Below are 12535 nucleotides of genomic sequence, written 5' to 3' on the forward strand. Positions count from 1 at the left end.
GTGAATCTTTTAGTAGCGAATTGTTCATAAAGCGAAGAAAAGAATAGAATTTGACGTTTCACTGCTGCTGTATTCAAATATGCCATCATTTTACTAAATTATTTTGCTGGTATATAACCTAAAGACACTATATTGCACGTGATATTTAATATCAATCGTTAGCATTAAATAAATTTGTCTTTCTGTTACATCTATACGCATAAGGATATAAGTACTTTTTCCCAAGTATCCTGCCTGTTGCTTGCTTAATTAATATTATGCCTTAAACTTGTTTTATATCTACCTTTTGCATATACTTTTTATAGTTACCTTTTTATTTTTATATTCTTGTAATATTACAGTAAATTTATTTATCATAACATGGTAATACTTATACCATTATATGGAATCAATAATAGTACTTGTCTGATAGCAAAATATTCAAATGTCAAAAAAGAACATTGAATGTTAATTATAGGAATTAAATGCTAATTAAACGATATATGTTCTATTCAACCTGCAGCTATACGTTATTAAGTCGATAGGTGATTTCACACGTTCCAGTCGCGGCGTGAATGAATATCAAACTACTTTGAAGTAATGAAATGGTGAATCTTTCATTTAATTAACAATGTCTACGTACATGAAGAATAGATAGCAGGAATCCCATCCTATTTTTTGAATTGTTAATGACTCTTTTAGATAGATTCAAATTTCGTAAGAAAATTATATAAAAAATTTCACATCAAAAGTATCTAAGTAATCTAAACGATTAATTCATACTCTTTTATGAAGTTGCGAGATTTTCACGATTTTCTAATGGTTACATGCACTCTCTTCTTAAAATATTAATAAGCGTATAATAAGCGTAGAGCATCCCTCTATTACATATCCCGTTCGACTCATATATTTAATATTAATTAGAAAATTCCAATAGCAACTTTTTATCTCGTAAATTAAACAAGAAGAACAGAAGATAAAAATGATAAGGAAAAAATGGAATAAAGGTGTGTTAAGAGTAAAATGCGAAATTTAGATCAAATTTTAATTCTTTCAGATAATATCCGCGAATATTTATAAAATTTTTCAGATTATAAATTATTTTTGAATAAAACAGATTGTATCGTATCAATAGCAGAAGAAAGAAGTATTTTGAGATTAAGTGAGTAGCCGTTAAAATAAACTACACATATTTAATTATTTGATACGACAATGAAAGAAACAAAAGACCTCGAATTATAAAGTTATAATTTACAATCATTCGAAACCTAAGAAGCTTTTATCTCGAATATAATTTTAATTGTTTAGCTTTTATATACATAAACGAATATTCCTTAGAATTCAGTAAAACACAACTCATTAAAAAAGTGATATTTCATATGATGCAACTAATACAAGGTATATTATATGTTTTCGCATTTACGTTTCTTTGTGACATACATTTTCCTTTGCACAAACTGGACAAAATGCGTACTAACGTATTAAATATTATTATTTCGTATCGCAGTGTCTACAAAAAGTATTGGCACACATTGTTATCTCCCATTTTTTTCCTCAGCTTCTACATTTCATTTTCACGGCATCAAATTTTTGTATTCATATGAAATTACTATTGAATTATACGAAATTTAATACACTTGAATCTAATTAATTAGTTCGTAAATGTTATGATAAATACAATAGTGTGCGAATATTTTTCGTAACTATTATATTCGACAAATCGTATTTGTTTGTAAGCAAAACACGATTTGCCTTGTTTCATGTCTTGTTCTGCAACAGGCGGATTTTTAAACGTCTTACCTCAGGTTTCAACAGTTTGTTGATACAGTTTATTCTGCTGCTCAGAATCTCCAACTCCAGGCGTTCCTTGCAGAGCTGTCGAAATACAGAGGGCTTAAGTCGCGTAACTCTAAAGAGGGGAGAAATTTATTCGAGTGTAGAACAACCTACCATTTTCTTCGTCTTCTCCTGGAACACATCGGTCTGCTGCAACTGGAAATCAGAAAGCAATTTACCATTTACCGTAAATGTATTGTTGTCCGCGTGCCGACCTTCGAAGCTATACGAAGGCAAAACAACGAAATGTACTTTCGGCATGATGCACCGACCCGAAACAAACTTACGTGCTTATGAATGCAATTGTAGATCGGTCTGATGTCCGCCATGCTTTTCTTCCGCGGAATTTTCTGTAAATTAAACAGGATTATATGTATATAGATTGGGTGTCCCATTTTAATCAATTCACGCAACTATCTGCTGAATTATACGTTGTTCTAAAAAGCATCTCAAATAAAGCATACTCGATAAATTTACCATTATTAATTATACAAATAAAGCTCTTGTTTCGAGGGAAGCATCTTATGATCCTCGCAAATCTTATCTATTTGGACGTTCTTTCGAAATTTCGATATATCCTTTGTGTTTTTTAAATAGAACTATACATTTTTTTGTACACCACTCGATGCAGTTTGTAATTCTTTAGAAGAAGGTACAAGGTAATTGGTTGGAAATGTATTTAGTTCAAAAGATATTTTAAATTTAATCTTGTAAAACTTATCGTATGAAAGACAAGAAAAGATAACGCAAAGCTTTTACGTTTATGTTTTCCTTGTTTCTTTTTCTCAATTTGATGAAATTAACATTGAAACATCTTTTAAACTACGCATTTTCAGATAAAAGTACTTTGATACTTCTTTACAGAGGACTAAAAACTAAATCGAGACACGTATAAAAAATTCTATAGTTTCATTTAAGGAAACAGAAGTTATGCTGAGATCTCGAAAAATGCCACCCATATAGACAAATCTGGTGTTTATCACAAGACGGCCCCGTTTTATTTGAAACATTTTTTCAAAAAATGAGACGCCCTATATAGCGACACTTCGTTTCAAAATGAATTCAACATGTTGTTATTCGCCGTACCTTGTTCGCTTCTTTTTGTAATTCCAGGAAGACTTTTTGATTCGAGACGATCGCTTTTGCACCCTGGGATCGATACATGAAAATGAATAACTTGGTGTCTTTAAATATGTAGAATATTATTAGATCTATCGGAAGACTGGCGTATTTTCGTAACATATATAAATCACGCAAAAGTTAAACATCAAATTAATTTCGTCAAGACGAAATCATTCGTCGTCTAAACATTCTATTTCCAGATTTTTATATTATAATTTGAAAATTTGTAAAAGATAAAGTTGTTCTACAATTTGTAAAGTTCTATTTTTGCAGCAACCATAGATGTGTAATCTCTCAGGTTACATGATATTTCATTTATCGAATGTCATTCTGTTATCATCTCTCTGATCTATATAAAGATTATTGCTTGATATTTTAATTAAAATAATCAAGTCAGGATATCATCTACTTAGTTTCCTATTTTAGGAATTGACGATTACAATAATTGAGTTATTTATTGTTGTCGTGTAACATTACAATATATAACACGATAAGATTTAAGAAGACATTAAAGCTACAGAATAATATAAAGTAAAATTTTTAATCTTCGTTTAATAATATAGGGATACGTTTATAATAATGAGATCATTAACGAAATTATTGAACAGAAATTCATCTCTTAAAAGTTTAAGTTGGAATGCTGCTTAAAGAAATGAAGAATATTTCGAATCTCAATATGAAAGTGTGCTAAATAAAGTCGAACATGCTCGACGTGCTTACAACTTCGTGCTTGATCAAATTAACCTTTCTCGCCGTTCAACGCCGATAAAAACTTTCGATCTTTCCGCTAATCAGAACACCGTAGAGAAAGAATGAGAAAGAAAGGAAGAAAGGGAGAGAGAAAGAGAGAGAGAGAGAGAGAGAGAGAGAGAGAGAAAGAGGAAGAAAAGAGGAAACGATGCAAACGAACACTCGTAATTGCGAGACATCTTGTCGACGATACTACGATACTTTCTCGACTGTTATCGATCCGTCTGCCTTCCGTTCATCCAGACGAATTAACCGACCACGATTTAACAGAACAATTGTAATGCAACGAGGCGTTAAATCACGAGCTAACCTGCGAGATACGTTGTCATAAAATACAATCTTAATCCATTTACAGCTTTTGGCTCTTTTCATTTTTAACAATGTTAACTCGACAACACGGTTAATTTGTCAGATAGTTACAAAATAGTTTTGTAAATATATCTTCAGGCAGTTAGACTTAAAAGTTTAATAATATAATAAATATAAAAATGAGAAAAGTTAAGATTCATAAATAATATCGTATATTTTTATATGTTCATCTTAGATACATTTTTGCGGAACACTTGCTCTTATACCTCACGTTACGTTATTAAGGCCACTAACGACTCAGGTTCGTGTATAACTTTCACGTGGAGAATGTATAAAATATGTAAATATATACATTTTATGTTTTACATTTGTTATGTTACGTTTGTAGAAAAAATTCAATAACTTGGAACGGTTGAAAAGTTAAAAGATTAATATCATACAAAATTTGGAAGTCTATAAATAAATAAATATACTTGTATAATTTTATAGTAGTTAACACTGACAGTTAAACTCATATGACGCGTAGTGTGGCGTCGTTATAATATTAACACGTCGAGTGCCACGGAGGTCATCGGCGACTGACATTATACTTGTTAGTGACGTCATGTAGATTAATCTCGGAATTAATTAAAGAGCTTAAGCTAAAGAAACATATTCGTAAAATTTGTAATACTTTCAAATATTACCATAACAATATTGTGAGGTGCGACACAAAAAGCACTGGATTGCACTTATAGCTCGGGGATGAAGCGTGGCAGGGGAAAGATAAAGGAACGACTATCAAAGATGTTTTGTGTAGCGACAGTGTTGCAAAGATTAGCTCGATCGTTACACTCACAATCGATACAAATGGATGCGTCTTCAATTATGGTGTTTTCCGCTCGGTCGAAAAATGTTGGACAGGAAAAGCGAACAGAAGATAAATATTAAGTTTTTTTGCTAAGCTGGAAAAATTTTCAACAACATCTTTTCAATTATTGACCAAGCCTTACGATAAAGATTGTATGTCTCGAGTTCGTGCCTTTGAACCACTTCATCAAATTAACCCAGTTTTTGTCGTTAGAAAGTGCGAAAGCGAAAGCAACGGAAGGGATTTTCAACGGAATTGTCTCGAACTGAATTGTCTTGAACGCTGGGACAATCATATGTGGTTGTGTCTCAACTCGAAAGGGAACTACTTCGAAGATGATCCTAGTTAATCTTCTGAATTTGTTTAATTAAAGTAGTTACAGGCGCAGTCTTGTTTCTTTTGTGTCACACGTCGTATAGTACAATATAACAATGCGTTACATTATTATTAATATAACGATCTAATAATGTATTACCATACAACAATGTAACATTATCCTGCTGAAATAACTGACAGTATTCCAATGTTGTGGCTGGCAGTCAACGTATTAAATTTTTTGTCCTATTGTCTCGCGAAAAGAACCGTTGTCATAAAAATGAGCAAAAATCCGACTCACCACAAGTGAACAGACAATGACGATGAACATCATGAGCAAGGTAACGAACGTAACGATCCCGCATTGCGGACCCAAATTAAACATGAGCCTCAGCTTAGTATCCGCCAGCAGATACTGGTATAACTGAAACCAAAAAGAATCATTTTCATTTGAAACGGGGTTATCTCTCTCGTATTTTATGTCACTCCACTTTCTTATTCGCCAATGCGACTTTCGAGAAAAAAGGTACGCATAAATGTCTACGGACCAGCCATTGAGGACCAGAATTATAGGATCTGTAGTATTTGTGGAATCTTGCGACTTCCATGGCGATTTCGAGTTTTGATACCGCGAAGCCGATAATTCTTCGCGATTGTCACGAGCATCACGTGAATTTGGACGGTCCACGCGAGTCGAAAAAACTGACAGTTTCGGCGAATCGTTTGACAGAAAATGGTCGATGCGTTTCCCTCGCCCCACCCTATTGCTCTTCCCCTCTTCCATATATAAGTACGTGTATTTACATGTATGTCTGTTCAATTTTGTACGAGGGGTATGTGTTCGAAAGTAATACACGAGCGGACATAAGGTGAATTATGTAAAAGTACGAAGAAAATATAGAATAGAATTTTGTCATACGATGTTTCGTTTTTTTGAGAAACTCGAGTATGAAAATGTATCGTGTATACTTGAACATGGTTAATTTCGTACACTAAACGGGAGTAGAAATAATTGAAAAGAGGTGATTCTACGTGTGAAAATAAATCAAAAATATAGAATGAAGTTTGTTCATAAGACGCTTTATTTCCAAAAAAAAATAAATTTCGAAATTTCTCGTAGGCCTGCCAATTCCTAAATAAACATGTTCAAACTCTATTTTTCTTGAAAATGAAGCATTGAACGGAAAAACTGAATTGCACATTTTCGCCTCATTTTCGCGCATATTGAATAACCTCCTATCGTTTGTTTATTGTTACTAATTGTCGGATCATATCCACTCGGTAATTTGCCAAGTTCAAGTATACTCGACGAATTTCCAAACTCGATTTCCTTTAGAACAGAGCATCATATGAGAAAACTCTATTCTACATTTCCTTCTTACCTTTTTATCGACAATCATCTCGTGTACATAACTTTCGGACGCACCCTATATGTATCTATACATCTATGTGCAGTGATCGATCGCGAGCAACGATAGAAGTAAACATCGTCGATACAAATTGATACGGCATGTTCAAACAGCGTCGCTCACAATAATGATAATTCGACGACGGGTACATGCCAACAACCGTATACCATCGTAACGACATTATTTTTTTCAGCGATCGGTGGCTCCCATCGGTAAAACGAACGGCTCAATAGATTCTATCTGTTCCCTCTGCCATTTTCCACCTGCTTTCAACTTTTAGCCTTCGATATTTGCACGAACAATGGAAGCGTGGTAGATTCAGCCGCGTGCTCCTTTGCAATAATCGCGAGACGTTTATTTAATTTTTCGTTCGTACTGTTTGCGGTTCGATCGCGACCCTCGTAAAATGAAGAAGTTAGAAATGATGGTCTCGTTGGTTTTTATCGTTAGCCGGGTCCCAGGGAATTCGCTGGATTTAGTAATGAGTTTGATCGTGTTTGCTCTTTCTTGTTGTTCCTTCTAATGGATTTAAGAGGTTTCAGAATATTCTGCATGAAAATAGGCAATTCTTCGGACTAGTATCTCGTTTAGTGGAAGGCGTAAGAATACTGTTCCGGTTTTCTCCATATCGAATGACATTGAACGGTATTTTGAAGTTTTATTAAATTCGCGTCGAAATGTGTCGATCTGATCAATGACGTTTGTTAGATATTACTTTTTTAAATAAAATGTCAGTACCTTTCTCAACATAAAATGGAAGGCAAAACAAAATCCTTAGTAACCTTTTACATTATGGTTAAAAAATGTAATATAATAATACAATAATAATAATCCGACTAACGCCTTTTATACGAATATTTTGCATAACAAGTTTGCTCATACAGTGTGGAAAATTCTACAAATGAACTTTACAAAATACAGGAAAAATTATAAAATAGTAAAGTGTTTGTATAACAAGTAGCTACAACTTGTCACTTGATGATTCACTAATATTACTATACATATATATATATATATATATATATATATATATATATATATATATGTATAGTATTAGTGAAATCATCAGTGACTCAGATGCTCAACCTGTTCTCTAAACTTACTATTATATATATATATATATATTATATATATATTATATATATTTATTTATATATATATATATATATATATATATAATATACGTATAACATAATAATAATATAAAATAATATGCACACACACACACACATAGAGTATATTTATTTTATTATCCGTACATTGTAGCTTTTCGATACAATCAACTGTCTTAAACTTAAATTGATCTTACACCATAAATGTAAGACTTACGATATATAGCCTGTAAAATAGATAGGTACTTTGCGGTAGCTATACTGATATTCTACTGATATTCTATAAATAATTTCCTAGTTCTTTTTGTAATTTACTGTCATTTACACCACGTTGAGATAAATAAACTTACAAACATAAGCGATAGGTGTTTCTTCTACGCTGAATATTAATTGCGTAACTGGATAACGAAAATGAAAAATTTACTAAACGTACAATTAATCAACTTGATTTCTGAGATATTCAATTATCGTGCAAAGGGACTCTTGTCGAAAAATCGAAATCAAAAAATCGAATGACGATCACGGTGGGATGAGCTGTTTGTCTCTTTCTTTCGAATCAGTTTCATCGGAATTGCGCTCGTGGTTACAGAATGTCGTATTAACCTGACGACGACGCGACGTTGGAAATAGAATTTCATGACTATTTGTTGGCGTCGTCCGGACGTCCGAATGATAGAGTCAGGATATCGGACCGCGCCTCGAAATACACCGCATCCGTGTAAAAGACGTCTCTGTAAATTGTGGCGTAAATTGAAAATGTTTCGAAAGGTGGAGGAATGGCGTAGCGCTCGTGCGCGCTTTTCAACCAGAAACATTTCAACGGTGCAGTTACCTCCTCGAAATTTCCGTGAGCCGTGCTCGCAGAGCTGTGCCCCGACACTGAATTTCACCTTTTGTCTAGTCTCGTTCCATCTTGTATCTTATAGCAAGATCGAAACACGTTGAATAAAAGGATACACATAGCAAGCAGGAGATAAAACGTAAAAGATCTGTATTTGTTATAATAGCGTTAAAAATAGTTTGCACGTACATCTGCTGCACTGTGAAATTTTATAATTGTCATTGTAGTTTGTAAAGTTTCCTCCTCGGAATTTCCGTAAGCTCTGCTTGAAAAGTTGCGTTCCGACACTGAATTTTGCCTTTTGTCCAGTCCTGTTCCGTTTTCTATCTTATTGCAAGATCGGAATATACCGAATGAAAGGGTATAGTAAATAGAGCAAAGGTTCATGTTGGATGTAATAACTGTAGTAGGAAATTAGATTTAACTGATTGTGAATGTACTGTCGAATGGATGTATGTAAGATGTGTAGGATGTTTAACGTTTCGTTGGATTTGTCAACAATATGTATATGTACGCAATTATTTACGCTTGAAGTTATCTATTTAGATTTCTAATGAACAATATGTATATGTACGCAATTATTTACGCTTGAAGTTATCTATTTAGATTTTAGCATTTAGAAGGTTAGCAAAGTTGTGTCAAATTAGCAATTTCACGTTAAATTTTATTGAATTATTTCTTCAAACTAAACAGTAAGTTATTAAATCAAATTCATCTACGAGAGGGGAATTTTTAAGAAGAGGAAGTAAAGGGCAAAGCACGAGAAAGGGGGACGCAAGTGCAACAGAACCAGGAGAACGACTCGACTATCCGAATAGCGTTATGGTTCTTTTCCTTCTGCATATTTTATGAACCGTTGGAATATTATTAAACTTATATTACGCATTATATCAGAAAACGTTGATATGTGCGGATGGAGATGTAATAAATACTTGCTTAAATTAAATTCATTTTAATTCATTTTAATCATGCGGAATTAATCCACGATATCGAACAAAATCATGAAAATATGGTATTGCAGCTATACGTTCGAGGTTAACACATGTACCTGAAGAAAGTTTTGACAAATGAACGGTGTTCAATATTTTCGCGACACACGAAACTGTTAGCTCACCGGAAACAGGGTTTCACGGTTGTTCGTGATCGAAATGGCGATGTCGGAAGTCCGGCTCACCGGTCGAAATTCAAAATTCGATAGACCATAAATAAAAGACTGTCGGGTTCAGCGTGGGAACATAAAAATCAATAAGATTTGTACATTTTCCTTTTCTCATGATCGCCGATCCCGATTTCAACAATTGAGGATTTGTTGGTCTAGATAAAAGTTCGCTACCGGTTTTGAAAAAAATATCTTCCACATAGAAAATTTGTGTGAAAATAGGAGGATCGCGTGTTACGGATGTGTAAATCAAAACGTTTGTACGAAAATGTCCCTGGAAGATAGTTTTATTCGCTCTCTTCATTTTTACTCTACACACAATGTAACTATAGATTATTTAGTATTGACTGATGAAACTTGCATATGAATTATGAAAATACCGAATATTTCGAGAATTCCTATTTATAAAATTTAAACGCACAAATAAATATATATATATATATTTATACCTATGATATATTAGATAAAGTTTCATGTTTAAATAATACTGATTATTTAAATTATCTCCTTGTGTTATTCATATATGTGTGTTAAAACGAATCTCTTCAAACCTACATAAGTGTTTCATTTAATTTCATGGACTTTATGATCAGAACCTTCTTTTTGTACTGTAATAAGTGGAACACTGCAACAAGAGCATTTTTAATCCATATAGACACTTCGTTTAATTCTTCATGAACACGAAATACACCTACGACTTTATGATCAAAACCTCGATTCTTGTCTTTCTGTGTATTGCAATAAGTGGAACATTGCAGCAGGAGTAATTTAAAGTACGCGAATGTACGAGTCTCTATACGTTGCTTTATTACTGAAGGGAGTTGCAAACATTACTTATGATAACCTCGTAATATATAGCATGCTCCAGCTGTGCAGCGAATAAACCACACGCAATATAGTTCTTTTTTTTTCATTTAGACTGCAAACACATCTCATGTGTACTCCTTAATTGCGGTTGTTAACTAATTCCTTTAAAAATATGCTGAAGGCACGAAGATTATTGTTAATCGCGGCTTCTGTATAACGAGGATATCTTGTGTTTCTTTCTCGAAACATGGTTATTGTACAGCACGTTCAACGGAAAGCGAAAGAAAAGAATATATTTTTGACATAATATCTATTTTGCATTACTAATTTCAAAAATTACAAAAGATTATAATTAATGAATTACAGTTAGAGACTCTACAAATAAATCTGTGCAAAAATTTTTGGGAAGAAATCATTTTCTTAGGAAAATTACATAAAAAGAACGATTTCGTTAAGTCATTTTATTTATGTCTCAAAATACGGTATAACATAATAAGTATCAACTTATTAATGGTTTTGAAGAAATCATTTTTAATATAATTTTCGTAAAGTGATTTCTTCAAAAAATTTTTTCGCACAGATTTATAGGTGTCAAGACACGTTATAACTTTTATTTTAACTATTTTTTTTATATATTTTATCGTTTACGATTTATAAGCACTTACATAAAAGTGTCGGCTCGGATATGATGGTTGATTTCTCCATTAAAGTAAAAAACGGACATGAGAGAATTAAGGCTAATTTCTTAGGTAGGCCTAATGAACATCTGTGCAAAACTTCATGAAAATCGGCGTGTATCAGCCACTGGGGTTCTCTCGTTGGTACTCCATCGTCAAGAATTTCCTTAAAATCTTTTTAATTTTATAACGACGCGAAGCTCATATACAAATTACACTCATATATGCCATTATATATCGCATAGTCATTTGTTAACATATATACACATCCAGGATAAGTAGACGTTTTCTATAACATGAAATCATTTATATATGCACATTTCTTACAGCATAACCAATTATACAACATATGTAAACAAATTTCTATACGCAGATTTTTTTCACCTGTTAAAATAACACTTTGCACTTCCAACGGTACCACGACGAAAGAATTAAAATACAACTCTGTTTAACGTAAAACCACGATCCAATGTAACATCCAAATCGCAAATTATAAACGTCGACACAACGATTTACGGTTGCTGGAATGTTCGCACTTGCCGAAAGAACTTACATTTGACGAGGAGAAGGATGTTGGGGAGGGGTAAGAGGTATGCGGCCAATGGTTTTTTGCGACGAGCGGGAAACGAGATTTCGCGGTCGCTCGGCGTCGAGATGGCAATGCCAGAAGCGTCGAGCGTCCGTCAAAATTCAGAATATTCACGTCGCCGTCGTGTAGGGCCCTTCTGGCGCATACCGCGAGCCTCGAGAGCGGCTCGCACAAAAAATATGTGTAATTAAAACTCGACGCTCCGGGGGATCCTCCGCGAACGCCGTGCGCCCGGGAAAAGGGAGAACATCGGGTATAGCAGAAAGAGAAAAAACGATAGAGAGACGTCCAGACAAGCCGCCACTAGCGTGAAGTTTACAGCACGGAATAATCAGCGGCTGAAGGATCGGCGACTGTAACGATTTCGGGTTGAGACTGGATAATCTCTGTCGGAAGTAAGTACTCACTAAGCGTTCAACGACGGTTAAGACCGAGATCGGACGTCTGGGATCCGATTTTTTCGAATACACAGGGTGAGTCGATATGAAATATTATGTAAAATAATTCGTTACATAAGCGATTTTCTCGAATAACGTCTTAGATGAGTTACGTTGAATTTGAAGGAATTTATCGGACGGATGCAATGTTATTTTCTAATATTTTAGATTTTCTGAGATATCTAGATGGTAAGGTAACATTCTCTACAGAAAAGTATTAACCTATTTATACGGAAAAGCCATTAGTTTAGCAGATATTTTAACTTTAATTTGTCAAATTCAATGCATGAGGGACAAGGAAAGACGAGAGGCGGCATTCTTGTGTTCACGTTGCCTTTGTTTT

At 33.8% G+C, this 12535-nt stretch overlaps 1 protein-coding gene across 1 annotated transcript; it reads right to left on the reverse strand.

The window, feature by feature from the left end:
* Positions 1–1562: 1562 nt before the first annotated feature.
* LOC117239822 lies at positions 1563–6048 on the reverse strand. The gene is made up of 6 exons (XM_033505656.1): positions 5710–6048; positions 5484–5585; positions 2902–2991; positions 2103–2165; positions 1930–1971; positions 1563–1854 (listed from the first exon to the last, which is right to left on the reverse strand). Exons 1-6 carry the CDS (start codon positions 5767–5769, stop codon positions 1738–1740), a joined length of 474 nt encoding a protein of 157 aa, XP_033361547.1. The 5' UTR covers positions 5770–6048; the 3' UTR covers positions 1563–1737.
* Positions 6049–12535: the final 6487 nt, after the last annotated feature.

The sequence above is a fragment of the Bombus vosnesenskii genome, unplaced genomic scaffold, assembly GCF_011952255.1.
Source record: "Bombus vosnesenskii isolate JDL3184/JDL3185 unplaced genomic scaffold, Bvos_JDL3184-5_v1.1 scf7180000014306, whole genome shotgun sequence".
NCBI lineage: Eukaryota > Metazoa > Arthropoda > Insecta > Hymenoptera > Apidae > Bombus > Bombus vosnesenskii.

What these genes read in the sequence shown, in the direction of transcription:
- LOC117239822 (XM_033505656.1), bottom strand. Translation starts at nt 5,769, where the DNA reads ATGGAAGTCGCAAGATTCCACAAATACTACAGATCCTATAATTCTGGT. An exon ending in ATTCTGGTCCTCAATGGCTG is followed by an intron (nt 5,586 to 5,709) that starts GTCCGTAGACAT and finishes TTTTGGTTTCAG; the next exon opens with TTATACCAGTATCTGCTGGC. An exon ending in ACAATTGCATTCATAAGCAC is followed by an intron (nt 1,972 to 2,102) that starts GTAAGTTTGTTT and finishes TCTGATTTCCAG; the next exon opens with TTGCAGCAGACCGATGTGTT.